Source organism: Symphalangus syndactylus, chromosome 13, assembly GCF_028878055.3.
Source record: "Symphalangus syndactylus isolate Jambi chromosome 13, NHGRI_mSymSyn1-v2.1_pri, whole genome shotgun sequence".
Lineage (NCBI taxonomy): Eukaryota > Metazoa > Chordata > Mammalia > Primates > Hylobatidae > Symphalangus > Symphalangus syndactylus.
In genome coordinates this window covers 38,793,300-38,815,399 of record NC_072435.2, presented here as the reverse complement: position 1 = coordinate 38,815,399, position 22,100 = coordinate 38,793,300, and the positions used below count along the sequence as shown (strand labels likewise).

Sequence of the window (22,100 nt, the reverse complement as noted above, 5' to 3'; positions counted from 1 at the left end):
TTTGTTTTGAGTTTAAGCATGTTTTTATTGCTTTTCATTTTTATTTTTATTTTTGTAGATTTATGGTTACAAATGCACTTGTGTTACGTGGATATATTTCATAGTGGCGAAGTCTGGCTTTTAGTGCACCCATCACCCAAAGAGTGTATGTTGTACCCAATAGGTAATATTTCATCCCTTATCCCCCCCTTCTCTGCAACCTATTGGCATCTCCAGTGTCTATTATTCCACTCTGTATGTCCATGTTTACCCATTGTTTAGCTCCCACTTATATGTAAGAAGATGAAGTTTTTGACTTTCTGTGTTTGCGTCATTGCACTTAGGATAATGGCCTCTAGTTCTATCCGTGTTGCTGTAAAGTGGAAGGAAATTTATCTTAAATAAGTTTTCTAGAGTGTCCCTACAGAATTTTGAAAGGCCAAGAGTCCAAGACCAGCCCGGGCAACATAGCGAGACCCCATTTCTAAAAAAAATTTTAAAAATTAGCTGGGCGTGGTGTTCACCTGTAGTCCTAGCTACTTCGGAGGCTGAGGCAGAAGGATCTCAAGGCTAAGAGTTTGAGGTTACAGTGAGCCAAGATTGTGCCACTGCATTCCAGCCTGGGAGAGAGAGAGACTGTCTCTAAAATTTTTTTTTTAAGTAGAAACATATTTTTTTAAAGTAGAAACATATTTCATTTTTCCCATTATAGAGGAGACAGTGTAATCTTGAAAACTCCCATGATCCACCCTTCTTGTAGCTCTGTGTGTACAGGTAGATGTAGGGGGAACAATGCTTCCAAGGTTGTCAAATGTAATGTTTGGTTCTAAATTGCTGAAACTCACAAAATGCATCCTCTTATTTCTAATTAGATGCAGAACAGTGAACACCATGGACAAAGCATCAAGACTCAAACTGTAAGTGAGATCACTACCTGTCAGTGTGGCGACCTTCCTTATTTATAATGACCATTTGGGTCTGCGCTTCTATGACCTCTTTGTGGGGGGTCTTTGGGGTCTTTGTGAAGATACTCTCATAGTCAAGGCCAATAACCAGGCTCTCAGGTATGTCCTGTTCATTGCCCTCACCCTGTACTTCCATTGTCCCTTACCTTCATTGGCTATCCCAACACAGCCACCTGCATCCTTTGGAATATCACATTTGGGCTGGGTGCAGTGGCTCATGCCTGTAATCCTGGCACTTTGGGAGACTGAGGTGGGAGGATTGCTTGAGTCCAGGAGTTTGAGACCAGTGTGGGCAATGTAGTGAGACTCTGTCTCTACAAAAAATAAAAAAAATGGCCAGGTGTAGTAGCTCGTACCTGTAATCTCAGCACTTTGGGAAGCAAGGTGGGTGGATCACTTCAGGCCGGGAGTTGGAAACCAACCTGGCCAAAATGCTGAAACCTCATCTCTATTAAAAATATTTTTTAAATTAGCTGGGCATGGTGGGAAGCACACCTGTAATCCCAGCTACTTGGGTGGCTGAGGCATGAGAATCACTTGAATCTGGGAGGAGGAGGTTGCAGTGAGCTGAGATCGTGCCACTGTACTCCAGCCTGGGCAACAGAGCGAAACTCTGTCTCAAAAATAAATAAATAAATAAATAAAGATAAAAAATTAGCTGGGCATGGTGGCATAGTCCCAGCTCCTTGGGAGGCTGAGACGGGAGGATGGCTTCAACCTGAGGCTGTGGTGACCTGTGATGGTGCCACTGCACTCTAGCCTGGGCAACAGAGCCAGACACTGTCTCAAAAAAACACAAAAACACACATTTGGAGTTATGTTTACTTGTTTGCATAGTTTGGACAAAACAATCACTGCAGTTCTGACCTTCAAGGTAACCATGCAAGAGACGGATAAGGCATGGGTTGGTATCGGGGTACCTAATTTTGTCATTGCTATCAGTTCCCTGATCTAAGTGACTCTGTAATCCCAACACTTTGGGCTGCTGAAGTGGGAGGAATTTCATGGGGAATGACTACAGCCTTCATGCATGTGGATACATAATCTGAGCCTGAATATGTCATCTTCACATAAAACCACGATTTGGTTATTGACTGTTCTGTGAATCCTGGGTTCCTTGGCTTATGGGAGCTTCATTGTGGCTTTTCTGGCCAGGAACTTGCCTGACATTTTCAATAAGCCAATCCTTAAGTTCAGCATGCTGATATTTTTCAGTGTCTGGGTCACCGTCCTTCCTGTCTACTAAAACCCGAAACGGGGAAGGTATCAATCCTGGCCTCCACTGATTTGCTACTGCTTCTCTGTCTGCAGATGCTATGCTGTTCTTGTTCGTTCCTTTTTTTATTTGAGACAGGGATCTTGCTGTGTTGCCCACGCTGGTCTCAAGCTCCTGACTTCAAGCAATTCTCCTGCCTCAACCTCCCAAAGTGCGGGGATTACAGGTGTGAGTCACTATGCCTGGCCTGAGTTTTCAGTTTTTGACAGTGCTCAGTATATATGGTGGCACACATTTGGACTTTAATACTGAGAAGTTCCATTATTATTATTGTTATTATATTATATTACTATTAGTATCATGTTCTGTCACCCAGGCTGGAGTGCAGTGGCAAGATCACAGCTCCCTGTAGACTCGACTTCACAGGCTCCCTAGTAGCTGGGACTAGTAGCTGGAACTAGGACTCAGTGTGCACCACCATGCTTGGCTAATTTAAAAAAAAAATTTCTTTTTTAGCCAGGCGTGCTGGTGCACATCTGTAATCCCAGCTATTTGGGAGGCTGAGGCAGGAGAATTGCTTGAACCCGGAAGGTGGAGGTTGCAGTGGGCTGAGATGGTGCCACTGCACTCTAGCCTGGGTGACAGAGCAAGACTCCATCTCAAAAAAAAAAAAAAAAAAGAAAAAAATTAAATTTTTTAAATTTTAGAGACAGGGTCCTGCTATGTTGCCCAGGCTGATCTTGAACTCCTGGACTCAAGTGATCCTCCCACATCAGCCTCCCAAAGTGTTGGGATTATAGGCGTGAGCTACCGCACCTGGCCAATTTCATTATTACTTATGAGCCATATGAGTTTAGACAAGACTTTGTGCTCTCCATACTTAACTTTCTTCATTTGCAAGATAGGAGGTATGATTGGGTGGGGCTAATCAAATGAAATACTAATGATTATGAAATCACATTAGTCACCACAGTGATGTGCAAACATAAATTATTGAAATATTGAATAAAAATGGGATTTTACTTGTTCTTTAGTAAAACACAAAGCTGTTCATTTTTTTTCTTTCCTAACATGTGCTGGAAATCTACCATATGGAAATGATACTTGGGAATGGTCATGGACTTTTAGGCCTTTGCTGATCATTAAAATAAAAATCTTCCAGTGATTCCTTTTATAAAAGGACATCAAAGCCTGGGCAACAGAGTGAAATCCTGTCTCTATAAAAATAAAAAAAAATTGGCCAGGTGCAGTGGCTCACACCCGTAATCCTAGCACTTTGGGAGGCTGAGGTGGGTAGATCACTTGAGGTCAGGAGTTCAAGACCAGCCTGGCCAACATGTTAAAACCCTATCTCTACTAAAAATACAAAAAATTAGCTGGGCATGGTGGTGCACACCTGTAGTCCCAGCTACTCGGCAGGCTGAGGCAGAAGAATTGCTTGAACTCAGGAGGCAGAGGTTGCAGTGAGCTGAGATCGTGCTACTGCACTCTAGCCTGGGCAACAGATAGAGACCCTGTCTCAAAAAAAAAAAAAAAAAAGAATTACCCAGGGTGGTGGCATGTGCCTGTAGTCTCATAGCGGAGATCCCTTGAGTCTAGGAGTTGGAGGCTACAATGACCTATGATTGTGCCACTGCACTCCAGCTTGGGCAATAGAGTGAGTCTCTGTTTCTAAAATGGAAAAAAAAAAAAAATCCTATTTTAGGCCAGGCGTGGTGGCTCACGCCTTTAATCCCAGCACTTTGGGAGGCCGAGGTGGGCGGATCACCTGAGGTCGGGAGTTCGAGACCAGCCTGACCAACATGGAGAAACCCCCTCTCTACTAAAAATACAAAATTAGCTGGACGGAGTGGTGCATGCCTGTAATCCCAGCTACTCGAGAGGCTGAGGCAGGATAATTGCTTGAACCCGGGAGGGGGAGGTTGCAGTGAGCCGAGATCATTGCACGCCAGCCTGGGCAACAAGAGTGAAACTCTATCTCAAAAAAAACAATTAATTAATTAAAAAAAATTCTATTCGAGGGTCTCAAATACACTTTTCTTAAAGGGATAGGAAAACCATTAACAAAATATTTAACAGAATACTTCGCTTCTGGTCCACCAATAACCACTTCTCAAGCAGACACCAGCTGGGTGTGCTATATCATTCAATTTAATTGTGACAGTATCTACCTGGAGACAGAGTCCAATACCAGAAGCTAACGGCTCACAAGAATGCCCCTCACTGCAAATGTCAGTTGTAAGTCCCGGGATGTGACCTATGTTGACCAACAAGCTGTAAATGAGGGTTTTCATGACCCACTCTTTGGGTTTGATTAATTTGCTATATAGCAGCCTACAGAACTCACAGAAACACTTTACTTACATTCACCGATTTATTACAAAGGGCTTTTTTTTTTAATAGAGCAGGGTTTCACTCTGTCTCCCAGGCTGGAGTGCAGTGGCAGGATCATAGCTCATTGCAGGCTTCAACTCTTGGGATCAAGCGATCCTCCCTCATCAGTCCTGCAAGTAGCTAGGAATACAGGCATGTGCCACCACACTCAACTAATTATTTATTTTTTGTAAAGTTAGGGTCTCGCTCTGTTGTCCAGGCTAGTCTCAACCTCCAGGTCTCAAGAGATCCTCCCACCTTGCTCCTCTCAAAGCACTGAGATTATAGGAGTGAGTCACTGTGCCTAGTCTTACAAAGGGTATTTTATTATTTATTTATTTACTCTTATTTTGAGACAGGGTCTCACTCTGTTGCCAGGCTGGAGTGCAGCAGCACGATCTTGGCTCACTGCAACCTCCATCTCCTGGGTTCAAATGATTCTCGTGTTTCAGCCTCCCGAGTAGCTGTAATGACAGGCATGCTCCACCATGCCCAGCTATTTTTGTATTTTTAGTAGAGAAGGGGTTTCACCATGTTGGCCAGGCTGGTCTCGAACTCCTGACCTCAAGTGATCCATCTGCCTTGGCCTCCCAAAGTGCTGGCATTACAGGTGTGAACCACTGCGCCCAGCCTACAAAGGATATTTTATTTTATTTATTATTATTATTTTTTTTTTGAGACAGAGTTTTGCTCTTGTCACCCAGGCTGGAGTGCAATGGCGCGATCTCAGCTCACTGCAACCTCTGCCTCCCGGGTTCAAGCAATTCTCCTGCCTCAGCTTCCCAAGTAGCTGGGATTATAGGCGCCCACCACCACACCTGGCTAATTTTTTTTTTTTGAGATAGAGTCTCACTCTTTTGCCCAGGCTGGAGTGCAGTGGCACGATCTCGGCTCACTGCAGCCTCTGCCTACCAGGGTCAAGCGATTCTCCTACCTCAGCCTCTCAAGTAGCTGGATTACAGGCCCACGCCACCATGTCCAGCTAATTTTTTTTGTGTGTGTGTGTTTTTAGTAGAGACGGGGTTTCACCGTGCTGGCCAGGCTGGTCTCGAACTCCTGACCTCATGATCCGCCCACCTTGTCCTACCAAAGTGCTGGGATTATAGGTGTGAGCCACTGCATCTGGCCTAATTTTTGTATTTTAAGTAGAGATGGGGTTTCACCATGTTGGTCAGGCTGGTCTTGAACTCCTGACCTCAAGTGATCCACCTGCCTCAGCCTCCCAAAGTGCTGGGATTACAGACGCGATTACAGGCGCACCTGGCCCTACAAAGGATATTTTAAATGATACAAATGAACAGCCAGATGAAGAGATACCTCCAGGCACATGGTTATGTTCTTATTTACCAACCAGAAGGCTCTCTGAGCCCTGTTTTTGGGTTTTTATGATGTCTTTATTATGGTGACACAATTAATCACATCATTCACTATTGGTGATCAACTCAACCTTCAGTTTTCTCTTCTCTCCCTGGCGCTGGGGACAGAGCTGAAAGTTTCAAAGCTCCAGTCACATGGTTGGTTCCCCTGGCAACTAGCCTCACATCCTGTGGATTGTAGGAGCTTTCCGAAAATCACCTCAGTAACATAAACTTAGCTGTGGCGGAAAGGGGATGGTTATGAATAAGTAAAGACATTTCTTCCACCTTTCACTCTGGAACTCTTCTAGAGCTATTTTAAGAACTGAATAAAAAAGGCCAATTTTTTTTTTTTTTTTGAGATAGGGTCTCCTTCACTCTGTCACCCAGTGACAGTGGCACAATCTTGGCTCAATGCAGCCTCCACCCCCAGGTTCAAGCAATCCTCACACCACAGCCTCCTGAGTAGCTGGGACTACAGGTGCACGCCACCGCATCTGGCTATTTTTTTGTATTTTTAGTAAAGATGGGTTTTCGCCATGTTGCCCAGACTGGTCTGAAACACCTGAACTCAAGCATCCACCTACCTTGGCCTCCCAAAGTACTGGGATTACAGATGTGAGCCCCAGCCCCCAGCCTTTTTTTGTTTGTTTATTTTTTGTTTTTTGAGACAGAGTCTTACTCTGTCACCTAGGCTGGAGTGCAGTGGTGTCATCACAGCTCACTGCAACCTTGACTTCCCTGATCTCAGGTGATCCTCCCACCTCAGCCTCTCAAGTAGCTGAGACTATAGGCACACACCCCTATGCCTGGCCAATTTTTGTATTTTTTGTAGAGATAGGATCTCACTGTGTTGCCCAGGCTGGTCTTGAACTCCTGGGCTCAAGCATCCTGCCTGCCTCAGCCTCCCAACGTGTGGGATTACAGGCAGCCCAAATATTTTAACAAAAGATACTCCAATTGCTCTAGTCGCTTAGGAAATTACAAGATTTTTAGCAACTGTGAGCCAGGAACCCTGGACAAAACCCAAATTATATATTTCACAATATCACAACTTTCTTTTCCACCAAACTGGGGGGTGGTACTCAAAATGATACCCTCTCTCTGCAGTTTGACTCAATTATAACTTGGATATTCTCTAATTTTTGTATTTTTTGGAGAGACGGGTTGTGTCATGTTGGCCAGGCTGGTCTGGAACTCCTGGGCTCAAGTGATCCACCCACCTTGGCTTCCCAAAGTGCTAGGACAAGAGTCCTGAACATTTTTTCTCTATTCTGATGTCACAGTCTCCAGAGTTATCTAAAACTTGCATTCAAGAGCACCTGTTAGAGCTTTATAGCTGATTATAAAACCACCTTCTAAAGAGGACCAAGACAAGACAACAATTGTTTATGGATGACAAAGTTTTAGGGTAGCCATAGTTAAAGATGCAATTGACAAGGAAATCTGTTACTCTGTGGCACACAATAATTTAACATTACAATTATAATTATTACCGATAACATATACTAAGATATATCAGAATTACAAGTTTTCCATCATTTTGGAACACATACCAATAACATATATATACAGATATAGTCCAAAGAAAGCCATACCCCATTTTATATTTGACATTGCTTCCTCTATGATTTTTGTACCAAATAAGCCAAATTTCACGTTTACATTAGTATACTATTACTGTTAAACCCAATTCTTTTCTTTTCTTTTCTTTTTTCTTTTTTTTTTTTTGAGACGGAGTCTCGCTCTTTTGCTCAGGCTGGAGTGCAGTGGCACATCTCGGCTCACTGCAACCTCCGCCTCCCGGGTTCACACCATTCTCCTGCCTCAGCCTCCCAAGTAGCTGGGACTACAGGTGCCCGCCACCATGCCTGGCTAATTTTTTGTATTTTTTTTTAGTAGAGACGGAGTTTCACCATGTTAGCCAGGATGGTCCCGATCTCCTAACCTTGTGATCTGCCTGCCTCGGCCTCCCAAAGTGCTGGGATTACAGGTGTGAGCCACCACGCCCAGCCTAAACCCAATTCTTAATAAAACCTTATAGATATATTTACCCAATTTTATAGACATATTTACGCCAATGTTTGGCAATTTTTATAGTTTTTTATTACCCTTTACAATTTTTGTTAAAGAGCAGGTTAGTGTTCTAAGAGAAACCCGTTGTGCTTTTAATATTCAATTTATAGAAAAACTGGATAATACCCAATTTAACTTTAGCCAATATGTTTACACACAGAATTTCTTTTACAATCAACCTTCCACAACTTGCTTAAACTTTCAGCTTTATTTTGTCTAAATCCATTAACCTTTTAATTTAGGCAAAAAAATCCACATTCCCATGCCTTCTTATAATCTTTTTACCAAAGGTATATACTCTACTTTACTTACACACCTTGCATGTAGAACTGTTTTTTCCAGTAGTCTCAATTACATGTTACAATATTGATTCTTAGCAACTTTTACTTTTGGTGAAAAACCTGATAAGTGATTTTAGTTATGTACCAGGTGGGGAGCCTAGGACATAGACAGAAGTGCAGATAAGGTCTGACTCATTCTAGCATCTAACTTCATGTGTCCCAGGCCTTCCCTAGCTTTAAAGCAGGCAAGTTGTACAGTTAAGAGTCATAATGGCATTTTATGAAGCATTCAGGAGGCCTAAACACCTTTAAATTGTACAGCATTTCTTGCATAAATTCCCTTTCATAAGGCCGGGCGCGGTGGCTCACGCTTGTAATCCCAGCACTTTGGGAGGCCGAGGCGGGTGGATCACGAGGTCAGGAGATCGAGACCACGGTGAAACCCCGTCTCTACTAAAAATACAAAAAAAAATTAGCCGGGCATGGTGGCGGGCGCCTGTAGTCCCAGCTACTCGGAGAGGCTGAGGCAGGAGAATGGCGTGAACCCGGAGGCAGAGCTTGCAGTGAGCCGAGATTGCGCCACTGCACTCCAGCCTGGGCGACAGAGCGAGACTCCGTCTCAAAAAAAAAAAAAAAAATTCCCTTTCATAAATTCTTTCATGATTTACACTCTGTGATAGGCCTTGACTTTCTGACTTGTCCTAAACATCCCTCTTTTTAAACAACCAGTCATTTTTCTTTAGGACAAGAATCTATCATACAAGATCCTTTTTTATATAAAATATCTTTTCTTTAACCAAAAATACTTATTTATTTTTATAACTTTATGTCTCTTTTTTTTCTTTCTTTCTTTTCTTTTTTTGAGACAGAGTCTCACTCTGTTGCCCAGGCTGGAGTGCAGTGGCGTGATCTTGGCTCACTGCCCAGGTTCAAGCGATTCTCCTGCCTCAGCCTCCCGAATAGCTGGGATCACAGGCACCCTGCCACCACACCCGGCTAATTTTTTTTTTTTTTTTTTTTGAGATAGAGTCTCGCTCTGTTGCCCAGGCTGGAGTGCAGTGATGCAGTCTCGGCTCACGGCAACCTCCGCCTCCCAGGTTCAAGCGGTTTTCCTGCCTCAGCCTCCTCCCTAGTAGCTGGGACTACAGGTGCACACCACCATGCCTAGCTAATTTTTGTATTTTTAGTAGAGATGGGGTTTCACTGTGTTGGCCAGGCTGGTCTCGAACTCCTGACCTCATGATCCGCCTGCCTCAGCCTCCCAAAGTGCTAGGATTACAGGCGTGAGCCACCGCGCCCGGCAGAATCCTTGGTTTTAAAAAGGGAGAATTATTGACGGGCATGGTGGCTCATGCCTGTAATCCCAGCACTTTGGGAGGCTGAGGCAGGCAGAGCCAAACCTAAGGTTGGGAGTTCGAGACCAGCCTGACCAACATGGAGAAACCCCGTGTCTACTAAAAATACAAAATTAGCCAGGCGTGGTGGCTCATGCCTGTAATCCCAGCTACTTGGGAGGCTGAGGCGGGAGAATCGCTTGAACTTGGGAGGCGGAGGTTGTGGTGAGAGGAGATCGCGCCACTGCACTCCAGCCTGGGCAACAAGAGAGAAACTGCCTCCAAAAAAAGAGAGAATTATTATGAGGCTAGACCATGTGATGCTTTTACAGTACACTTAACAATTTTTTTTCCCAAAGACATTTCTAAGTGTCTAAACCACACTTTTTCTTAAAAACCTGAGTAGCTTCTGTTGCAATAGCTATTTTTTTTTTAATTGTTATTTTTGTTTTTTGAGACAGAGTCTCGCTCTGCCACCAGGGTTTGACCATGTTGGCCAGGATGGTCTCGATCTCTTGACCTCGTGATCCGCCCGCCTCGGCCTCCCAAAGTGCTGGGATTACAAGCGAGAGCCACCGCACCCGGCCGGAATCTATATTTTTTAATTTTTAATTTTTATTTTTGTGGAGGCGGGTTCTTACAATGTTGCCCAGGCTGGTGTGGAAATCCTGGCCTCAAGGGATCCTCCCGAAGTGCTGAGATTACAGGCTTGAGCCAACGTGCCCGGCCTTTAATTGTCTTAAAAGGAAGTAAATTCTGACACATGCTACAACATCGGGAAGATTGAGGACATTACGCTAAGTGAAATAAGCCAGTCGGAAAAGGACAAATACAGAATAATTCCACTTATATGAGGTACCCACAATGAAATTCATACAATCAAAAAGTCCCAAGAGTGGGTGTCAGGGGCTAAGGGTGAGTGGTAAATGGGATGTTATTCAATCGATAAAGAGTTTCAAATTTGCAAGATTAAATCAGTTCTAGAGATTGGTTTCACAATGTAACTACACTTAATACTACTGAATAGGCCACTTAAAAATGGACCTCGGGCAAAGAACAAATTCCTCTTACATGCAAATATCCCCGCCGGGAAAACCCACTCTGGGAAGCTAGCTCGGCTCTACCACTTGCCCTACTGCATGGCTGTCACTCAGGGGTGAGGGGGCGGGGCCACACAAACTGTCCAATCAGCATCGGTGTTGAAAAGGCGCTGGCACCCTAGCTCTGAATGCGCGTGTGAACGTCCTTATTCTAGCGGTTCGCTAGGATTGCGTCCCAGCCTCGGACTGTCTGGGGCTCTGCATATGCTTTGTCGCACTGGGACCTGCAGGTAGTGAGGGATCCGTAGGGAGGACTCCTGGAGCCTCCGTAAGCCGATAAATGGTGAGTGTGCGGGGCCGGGAGTCCCGAGACGTGAGGGGGGGACTTGTCGGAACCGGCTGTGGGAAGACCTGAGTCCCCCCTGGCGCAGCTGACCCGAGGGTGCCCCAGCAGCGTGGGGCTGGGCCGGCAGCTGGGACCTCAGGCGTCCTGTCCCGTCCCTGCGACTGCGGCCCCGGCCCCGGAGCCCTTTCCGGGCAGCTGGGCGCCCACAGCCCCGCGTCTCCGAAGATTGCGCAGGGGCCACGGGAAAGTCATGAGGGATTCTCGTGCGTTTGAGAATCCATTTGGGTCAGAACATTAAGGTGAATCCACCTGTGAGAATTGAAGCCTGGAAGAGGGAACATTTTTTTGTAGCTAGGGGAGAGGAGGGCGTGTGGAGCTCCCAGAGTTCGTTCCTGTGGCTGCTCAGATGCCCCTGCTGTCATCACCAGGCACTGACCCACTGTCTGGGTTACCGTTCTCAAGTTTGGGAATTTGTTTTTGAGACGGTCTCGCAGCGTCGCCCAGGCTGAAGTGCAGTGGAGCCATCAAACCTCATCGCATCTCAAGCGATCCTCCCTCCTCAGCCTCCTGAGTAGCTGGGAATAAAGGCATCTGCCACTATTGGCTAATTTCAAATTTTTATTTTGCAGATACAGGGTCTTGCTATGTTGCTCATGCTAGTCTCGAACGCCTGGCTTTAAGGGATCCTCTTGCCTTGGCCTCCCAAAATGTTGGTATTATAGGCGTGACCATGCCTGGCCCTTGTGAATGTATTTACCTTTCGATTGTGAGTTTTCCATTTTAACGGTGGAGAAGCAATTCCTTATCTAAACAGATTAAAACGTTTGCGTTTCTTTCCCTTGGATTCCTTGATCAAATCACTTTTTTTGAGACAGAGTCTTTCTGTGTCTCCCAGGCTGGAGTGCAGTGACACCATCTTGGTTCACTGCAACCCCTGCCTCCCAGGTTGAAGCAATTCTTATGCCTCAGCCTCCTGAGTAGCTGGTATTACAGGCATGTGCCACCACACCCGGCCCATTTTTGTATTTTTAGTAGAGATGGGATTGCATCTCATTGACCAGGCTGTTCTCGAACTCCTGGCCTCAAGTGATCTGTCTGCCTCAGTCTTCTAAAGTGCTGGGATTACAGGTGTGAGCTGCTGCGCTGGCCCAAATCACCTTTTTTTTTTTCTTTTTCTTTTTTCTTTTTTTCTTTTGACAAAGTCTTGCTCTTCTGCCCAGGCTGGAGTGCAGTGGCATGATCTTGGCTCACTGCAACCTCTGCCTCCCAGGTTCAAGCAATTCTCCCTGCCTCAGCCTCCTGCGTAGCTGGGTTTACAGTCACCTGCCACCACACCTGGCTGATTTTTGTATTTGTAGTAGAGATGGGGTTTCGCCAGGTTGGCCAGGCTGGTCTCAAACTCCTGACCTCAGGTGATCCACCCACCTCAGCCTCCCAAAGTGCTGGGATTGCAGGTGTGAGCCACCACGCCCAGCCCTGAAACCTTTTAACGCCACCAGTGCCATGGGTGAGTGAGGCCCATAACCTACGATTTGAGGTTTTCTGGAGGAAAAAATGTATTAATAAATATTAAGGTAGGAAGATAACCCTTCTGCCCGGAAGTATATCAAGTGACCACAGAAACAAAACAGAGAAAGATTAAAGAAGGAAGGGCACAAAAGAAAAAAAAATGAAGCATTTTTCTAGGTTTTGACCTAATTGCAACTCCAAAATATAGTAAACGAATTATGCAACTAAAAAAAAAAGGCCGGACATGGTGGCCCACACCTGTTATCCAAACACTTTGGGAGGCCAAGACAGGCGGGTCAGGAGTTGGAGACCAGCCTGACCAACATGGAGGAACCCCTTCTCTACTAAAAATACAAAATTAACTGGGCGTGGTGGCGCATGGCTGTAATCCCAGCTACTAGGGAGCCTGAGGCAGGAGAATTTCTTGAACCCGGGAGGTGGAGGTTGCGGTGAGCCGAGATCATGCCCTTGCACTCCAGCCTGGACAACAAGAGCGAAACTCGGTCTCAAAAAAAAAAAAAAAAGAAAAGGACGCTGCATGTGCATGGCTTTCAGGCCTCTCCGACATTGATTCTGAATTTTATCATTTTTAAAATCATTCATATATATATATATATATATATATATATATATATATATATTTCTGGTTTCGAACTCCTGGGCTCTAGCAGTCCTCCTGCCTTGGCCTCCCAAGGTGCTGGGATTACAGGAATAAACCACCAGGCCCAGCCTAGTTCAGAATTAATTTTAACATCTCTGTAATGCACTAACTGACAATCATTCATGGGATTAATCAATCCTAGGAATCAGTTATATCTGGAGATCCCAGTAAATGTAAGCAAGGTACACTGATTGATTGATTGATGGATGGACTGATGGAGTCTTCTTGCTCTGTTGCCCAGGTGGGAGTGCTGAGACAGACTCTCACTCTGTCACCCAGGCGGAAGTGCAGTGGTGTGATCTCAGCTCACTGCAACCTCTGCCTACTGCTGTTGTTCCTGTTGGCACCCACAACATTATTTGGGCTTTTTTGATGTTCAGGAGGTAACACAGTCCTTTATAAAGTTTCCTTAAGCCCATTTATGCTGTGACTTGCAAATTGGTCATCATTGCCTAGATATCGCTACCACAAAGGCTCTAGACACTGTTTAAATTGCCATACGGCAGGCACTCCTGTTAGTGCCTCCAGAGCACTATAGAGGCTTTTTTTTTTTTTTTTTTTTTTTTCTGAGATTGGGTCTGGCTCTGTCTCCCAGGCTGGAGTGCAGTAGCGTAATCTCGGCTCACTGCAACCTCCGCCTCGCTGGTTCAAGCGATTCTCCTACCTCAGCCTCCAGAGTAGCTGGGATTACAGGTGTGCACCACCACACCCAGTTAGTTTTTGTATTTTTAGTAGAGACGGGGTTTTACCGTATTGGCCAGGCTGGTCTCAAACTCCTGACCTCCGGTGATCTACCTGCCATGGCCTCCCAAAGTGCTGGGATTACAGGCATGAGCCACCATTCCTGGCCACTATAGTGGCTTTAGAAACCTCCTCTCATGCCTCTTGTAATTATCCATGATGACCATAAGTTGTCCATAGGGCTCTGATGCAACAAACAGCCCTTGGCCCCACACTATATGCCATTAGAGCTGCAATGATCACCTTGTACTAGGTTATCCTGAACATTGAGGCTCTCCCAGGCCCTGAGCATGTGACTTTACTCAACTGCTCATTTTGCCATGGGTCCTGGAAACAGCAACCTACACAGACCTCCTTTCAAAATTACAGAGCCAAATGTTAGCCTTCAGCATATCCTCTCTGTAGGAGTTGGGGTGGGAGGGTGGCTTCTTTTCTTACCTCCTTGCCAGATGTCATGGTGCTGGAGGAGGTCTACCTTGTCCTAGATCCTTTGCTACTGAGTGAATAGCAGTGGGGAGTGTGTAGACTTGATGGCTGACATGGCCACATTTGTACACGTTGGAGCTCTCGGTGAAGAGCTGCTGCTTTTTATCCCTTAATTAAAATGGACCTGATAAAGGACTGGATTCAAGGGGCAGCTCATCAGTTAGTCGTCTTAGCACTGGCCAACAATAAATCCCACCTGTACATGTTTACACACTCTTGAGTGATTGTCTAAGAGTTGCACCTTTGTAGTAAAAGAACTCTGGGAATATTAGGCTGGGTGTGGTGGCTCACACCTGTAATCCCAGCATTTTGGGAGGCTGAGGCGGGTGGATCACTTGAGGTCAGGAGTTCGAGACCAGCCTGGCCAACATGGAGAAACCCTGTCTCTACTAAATACAAAAAAATTAGGCAGGCGTGGTGGCTCGCGCCTGTAATCCCAGCTACTCAGGAGGCTGAGGCAGGAGAATCGCTTGAACCTGGGAGGCGGAGGTTGCAGTGAGCCGAGATTGCGCCACTGCACTTCAGCCTGGGCAACAGAGCGAGACTTCATCTCAAAGGGAAAACAAAAAAAACCCCACAAAACTCTGGGAATCTTTTTTTACCTCATGGCTAGCCATATAAGTCAAGATAATACACACCACTACACAGGGTAATCCCACAATCCAAGGCTCCGCCTGGACACTCATATTCGTGCAAGAGTTCCAGAGACTACTGATACTAATCAAAGCTCTTATTGCACTTCCCAAAATAGAGAGTGATGGGCTTTTGAACAAGGCATCCTGTGAAACTTCATCGCCTTTACCAGTCTCTGGCTCACAAAGCACCATAAAGGCTTACTAAAATAAAATTCATGAATTGAGTGAAAGGTTGTATGTTTCATTCATCAACCAGTCATGGTGTGAATTGTCATTATCCTGTCTTCATCGTTTTTCTTTTTCTAGTAGACTTTATTTTTGTAGAGCTATTTCAGACTTATAGAAAAATTGATGAGGAAGTGTAGTGTTCCCACTTGATCCCTCTGCCTCTACATAGTTTATCCTTTTTATATTTTGTATTACTTTAATACATCTGTTATAATTGATGTACCAATATTGATGCCTCAGACTCCACAATTTACATTAGGGCTGACTCTGTTATACAATCTATAGGTTTTGGCAAATGTATAATAACTGCTATTCATCATAGCTGCATCATGTAAGGATGCTTTCCCTCACCTAAATATCGCCTGTGCTTCTCCTATTCATTAATCCCTCCCTCTTCCCAAATTCTTGACAATCAAAAGCCTTTTTACTCTGTCATAGTTTTATCTTTTCCTGAATGTCATCTTTGAAACTATATAGTATATAACCATTTAGATTGGCTTCTTTCACTTAATAATATATGTTCAAGTCAAGGTTCCTCCACATCTTATTATTATTTTTTTTAATTGAGATGGGGTCTCATCATAACACCCATGCTGGTCTTGAACTCCCAGACTCAAGTGACCCTCCTGCCTCAGTGCCCTGAGTAGCTGGTACTACAGGTGGGAGCCACCATACCTAGCCTCCATGTCTTTTCATGGCTTGATACCTGATTCTTCTGCCTCAGCCTCCCGAGTAGCTGAGATTATAGGCAAGCGCCACTACACTCAGCTAATTTTTGTATTTTTAGTAGATACAGGGTTTCACCATGTTGGCCAGGATAGTCTCGATCTCCTGACCTCATGGTCCGCCCTCCTTGGCCTCCCAAAGTGCTGGGATTACAGGCATGAGCCACCGCGCCTGGCTGATACATGATTTCTTTTTATCATTCTATAGGTGAACCAGATGGTTTATCCATATGTCTATTGAGAGGTATCTTGGTTCACTCTAAGGTTAAGGTTTTGAATAAAACTATAAGCATTCATGTGCAAGTTTTGGCATGAACATAAGTTTTCAACTCTTTTGAGTAAATACCTAGGAGCATGATGGCTAGATTACAATTTAAGAGTGTGTTTTGGTTTCTAACTGTTTGCCTTTCAAAGTGGGAGTACCGTTTTCCATTGCCAGCAGCAAATAATGATGATACTTACTGTTCTCCATCTTCATCATTTGGTGTTTTTAGTGTTTTAAAATTTAGCTATTTAGTGAGTGTGGTAATGTCTTACTCAGTTTTATTTATCTTAGTTTTTTTTTTATTCCCTAATGCTATATGATGTTGAGCATGTTTTGTTTTGTTTTGTTTTGTTTTGTTTTTGTGAGACGGAGTCTCGCTCTGTCACCCAGGCTGGAGTGCAGTGGCGTGATCTCGGCTCACTGCAAGCTCCGCCTACTGGGTTCACGCCATTCTCCTGCCTCAGCCTCTCCAAGCAGCTGGGACTACAGGCGCCCGCCACCACGCCCGGCTAATTTTTTGTATTTTTAGTAGAGACGGGATTTCACCATGTTAGCCAGGATGGTCTCGATCTCCTGACCTCGTGATCCGCCCGCCTCGGCCTCCCAAAGTGCTGGGATTACAAGCGTGAGCCACCGCGCCCGGCCTTGAGCATGTTTTCATGTGCTTCTTTACCATCTCTAAATCTTCTTTGGTGATGTGTATGTTCATATCTTTTGCCCATTTTTAATTGGATTGTCTTCCTGTTACTGAGTTTTAATAGTTCTTTTAGTAGTTGGAATACCAGTCCTTTATCAGATAGATGTTTTGCAAAGAATTTCTCCCTGTCTGTAGCTTGTCTTTTCATTTTCTTAACATGGTCTTTCCCAGAGCGGGACTTTTTTTTTGGGTGGTGGCGGGGATGGAGTCTCTGTCACTCAGGCTGGAGTGCAGTGGCGTGATCTCGGCTCACTGCAACATCAGCCTCTCAGGTTCAAGCGATTTATTCTACCTCAGCCTCCCAAGTAGCTGGGACTACGGGCATGCACCACTACGCCTGGCTAATTTTTGTATCTTTAGTAGAGACGGGGTTTCACCATGTTGGCCAGACTGGTCTCGAATTCCTGACCTCAAGTCATCCACCCGCCTCGGCCTCCCAAAGAGTTGGGATTACAGGCATGAGCCACCGTGCCCGGTCCCAAAGCAGGACTTTTTTATTTTAATGAAGTCAAACTTACAGTTTATGTTATGTTATAATTCATCATCAAACCCAAGGTCATCTAGATTTTCTGTGTTATCCTCTAGGAGTCTTATTGTATTTTACAGTTACATCTTTGATCCATTTTCATTTAATTTTTCTTTTATTTAAAAAAAATTTTTTTTTTGAAGAAATAGAGATGGAGTGTTGTTATGTTGCCCAGGTTGGTCTTGAACTCCTGGGCTGAAGTGATCCATTCCACCTTAGCCTCCCAAAGTGCTGGGATCACAGGCGTGAGCCACTACACCCAGCTGCCTTTGGTTCTTCATCAAAGCTCAGTTGACTATATTTGTGTGGCTGTATAGGAAAGGAATTGGCCTTGTATGTTGAGCTTGTGTCCTTCAACCTTGCTCTTATTGGTTCCAGGAATTTTCTTTGTTGTGGATTTTTGAAATTCTCTACATACACAATCATGTCATATGCAGAAAGACAGCTTTAGTTCTTCCTTCTCAGTTGGTATATCTTTTATTTCTTTTTCTTTTTCTTAGTTTCACTGTTGTACAATGTTGAATAGAAATGGTGAGAGGGGCCAGGCGCGGTGGCTCATGCCTGTAATCCAGCACTTTAGGAGGCCGAGGCAGGGGTTGGGGGGATCATTGACGTCAAGAGTTCACGATCAGCCTGGCCAACATGGTGAAACCCCATCTCTACTAAAAATACACAAATTAGCCAGGCATGGTTGGGTGCGCCTGTAATCCCAGCTACTCAGGAGGCTGAGGCAGGAAAATCTCTTGAACCTGGGAGGTGGAGGTTGTTACAGTGAGCTGAGGTGGCACCAGTGCACTCCAGCCTGGGCAACAGAGTGAAACTCCATCTCAAAGAAAAAAAAAAAACAAAAGGCCAGGCATGGTGGCTCATGCCTGTAATCCCAGCACTTTGGGAGGCCGAGGCGGGCGTATCACAAGGTCAGGAGTTCCAGACCAGCCTGGTCAATATGGTGAAACCCCGTCTCTACTAAAAATACAAAAAAATTAGCGGGGACGTGGTGGCACATGCCTGTAATCCCAGCTACTCCGGAGGCTGAGGCAGGAGAATTGCGTGAACCCAGGAGGCGGAGATTGCAGTGAGCCAAGATCGTGCCAGTGCACTCCAGCCTGGGTGACAGAGCGAAACTCTGTCACTAAATAAATAAATAAATAAATGGTGAGAGTGTGAGAAGGGTCTTTCTTACCTTGTTCCTCATATTACTGGGAAAACATCTAGTTTTTCACATTAAGCATGATGTTAACCGCAGGTTTCTTGTATGTAGTTTCTCAAGAAGTTCCTCTTGCCCGATGCAGTGGCATGCACCTGTAGTCTTTGCTGCTTGGGAGGCCAAGGCAAGAAGATTGCTGGAGCCCACCAGTTTGAGGCTGTAGCAGTATGACGGCGCCTCTGAATAGCCAATATACTCCAGCCTGGGCAACTTAGTGAGACCTGTCTCAAAAAAAAAAAAAAGAAGAAATTCCCTTCTATTCCTAGTTTGCTATCATAAATGTTCAGTTTTGTGAAGTATTTCTTCATTTTCCCCCTTTCGTCATATTAATAATCTTTGTCTTTTTGTTGTTAGTTGACTTGAGGAGACACTTTTCAGTTAATTATTGATATGTTCACAAGACCACCTTTTGGTTTTGTTGTTTTTTCTCTATTTATTTATTTATTTATTTATTTATTCATTTATTTATTTATTTTTGAGACAGAGTCTCGCTCTGTCACCCAGGCTGCAGTATGATGGTGTGACCTGGGCTCACTGCAACCTGTGCCTCCTGGGTTCAAGTGATTCTCCTGCCTCAGCCTCCAAAGTAGCTGGGATTATAGGCCTGTGCCACCATGCCTGGCTAATTTTTGTATTTTAGAGTACATTAGAGAGTATTGCCGGGCGCGGTGGCTCACGCTTGTAATCCCAGCACTTTGGGAGGCCGAGGCGGGCAGATCACGAGGTCAGGAGATCGAGACCACGGTGAAACCTCGTCTCTACTAAAAATACAAAAAAATTAGCCGGGCGTAGTGGCGGGCGCCTGTAGTCCCAGCTACTCGGAGAAGCTGAGGCAGGAGAATGGCGTGAACCCGGGAGGCGGAGGTTGCAGTGAGCCGAGATCGCGCCACTGCACTCCAACCTGGGTGACACAGTGAGACTCCGTCTCAAAAAAAAAAAAAAAGAGAGTATTTTTGTAATTTTGTATTTTGTATTTGTAGAGATGGGGTTTCACCATGTTGGCCAGGCTGGTCTCGAAGTCCTGACCTCAGGTGATCTGCCTGACTCAGCCTCCCAAAGCGCTGGGATTACAGGCGTGAGCCATCATGCCTGGCCTGTTATTAGTTTTTTAAGTTAGACATTGAGATTATTGATTACAGATCATTCTTTGGTGGTATATGTGTTCAGTCATATAAATTTCAGCCAGGCACTCCTTTTGCTGCATTCTACGTGTTTTGATATGTTCTATTTTTATTTAATTCAAAATAATTTTTAATGTCTCTTGAGACTTTTCTCATCCATGCATTATTTAGAAGTTCAGGATTTAATCTCCAAATATTTGTGGGTTTTCAAGCTATCTTTCTGTTAGCAGTTCTGGATCTGAGAACAGGTTTTGTATTCTCTAGTCTTTTAAATTTGCTAGGAAGTATTTTATTTACCAGAATGTGAGATATCTTGGTGACTATTCCATGTGAACTTGAGGAGAATGTATATTCTGCTGTTACTGAATGAATTATTCTGGTTTTCAATTAAGTCCAGTTGTTTTGATGGTGCTGTTCAATTTAATTATGTCCTTCCAGATTTCTGCCTGCTGGATCTCTAAATTAATGGTGGGGGTTATTGAAGTATACAGCTGTACCAGTGCATTCATATATTTCTTCCTGCAGTTGTATTAGTGTTCCCCTCATATATTTTGCCACTCTGTGGTTATGTGCATACACAGTAAGGATTGCCTTGTCTTCTTGGTGAATTGGCCCCTTTGTCAGTATGTAATGCCCTTCTATCACTGATATTTTCATGCTATGAAGTCAGCTTTTTCTGAAATTAATAAGGCTGTGCCAGCTTTTAAAAAATTAGTGTTGGCCGGGCATGGTGGTTCACGCTTGTAATCCCAGCACTTTGGGAGGCCAAGGTGGGCACATCACGAGGTCAGGAGTTCGAGACCAGCCTAACCAACGTGGTGAAACCCTGTCTCTACTAAAAATATAAAAATTGGCCAGGCATGGTGGCTCACACTTGTAATCCCAGCACTTTGGGAGGCAGGTGGATTGCCTGAGGACAGGAGTTTGAGACCAGCCTGGCCAACATGGTGAAACCCTGCCTCTACTAAAAACACAAAAATTAGCCGGCGTGGTGGCAGGCGCCTGCAATTCCAGCTACTCAGGAGGCTGAGGCAGGAGAATCGCTTGAACCCGGGAGGCAGAGGTTGTAGCGAGCCGAGATTGCGCCATTGCACTCCAGCCTGGGCAACAAGAACGAAACTTCGACTCAAAGAAAAAAAAAAAAACAACAAATTAGCCGGGCGTGGTGGTGCGCGCCTGTAATCCCAGCTACTCAGGAGACTGAGGCAGGAGAATCGCTTGAACCCGGGAGGTGGAGGTTGCAGTGAGCCAAGATTGTGCCACTGCACTCCAGCCTGGGTGACAGAGCGAGACTTTGTCTCAAAATAATAATAATAATTAGTGTTAGCATAGTATATCTTTCTCTATTCCTTTATTTTTAATATATCTTTGTGATATATTTATTTATTATTACTTTTTATTATTATACTTTAAGTTCTAGGGTACATGTGCACAACGCGCAGGTTTGTTACATATGTATACATGTGCCATGTTGGTGTACTGTACCCATTAACTCGTCATTTACACTAGGTATATCTCCTAATGCTATCCCTCCCCCCTCCCCCCAATCTTTGTGATATATTTAAAGTGGATTTGTTGGCCTGGGTATGGTGGCTCGCACGTGTAATCCCAGCATTTTGGGAGGCTGAGGCAGGATGATTGCTTGAGGCCAGGAGTTTGAGACAAGCCTGGGCAACATAGTGAGACCCCATCTCTATAAAAAGAAACAACAAAATTATCAAGGGATGGTAGTGCACAACTGTAGTTCCAGCTACTCAGAGGCTGGGGTGTGAGAGTCCTTTGAGCCCAGGAGTTTGAGGTTACAGTCATCTGTCATCCCACAACTGCACTCCAGCCTGGGTGACAGAGCACGACCCTGTCTCTAAAAAACAAAAGAAAGTAAAAAATAGTGGATTTCTTGCAGACAACATATATTAGGTATTCTTTTTTCTTTTTCTTTTCTTTTTTTTTTGAGATGGAGTTTTACTCTTGTTGCCCAGGCTGGAGAGCCATGGCGCGATCTGGCCTCACTGCAACCTCTGCCTCCCAAGTTCAAGTGATTCTCCTGCCTCGTGAGTAGCTGGGATTGCAGGCATGTGCCACTGCACCTGACTAATTTTGTATTTTTAGTAGAGACAGGGTTTCTCCATGTTGGTCAGGCTGGTCTTGAACTCCTGACCTCAAGAGGTCCTCCTGCCTTGGCCTCCCAAAGTGCTCTGATTATAGGCATGAGCCACGCCTGGCCAGGTATTCTTTTTTGTCCACTATGACAGTATCAGTGAGCTGAGATTGTGTCACTGCAATCCAGCCTAGGCAACAGAGTAAGACTCTGTCTCAAAAAAAAAGAAAAGAAAT

The 22,100-nt window shown here is 44.8% G+C and overlaps 1 protein-coding gene across 5 annotated transcripts in view; it reads left to right on the top strand.

Moving 5' to 3' along the window:
• The window catches only part of ZNF490 (zinc finger protein 490), a 34,935-nt gene that overhangs the window by 782 nt on the left and 12,053 nt on the right, over positions 1 to 22,100 (top strand). Inside the window, exons 2-3 of one of the 5 annotated variants that reach the window (XM_055239419.2) lie at positions 59 to 163; positions 852 to 896. In XM_055239419.2, the coding sequence (XP_055095394.1) occupies positions 852 to 896 (45 nt within the window). In that variant the 5' untranslated portion in view covers positions 59 to 163. The other 4 variants (XM_055239417.2, XM_063616112.1, XM_063616111.1 and 1 more) reach the window with 4 other exon arrangements.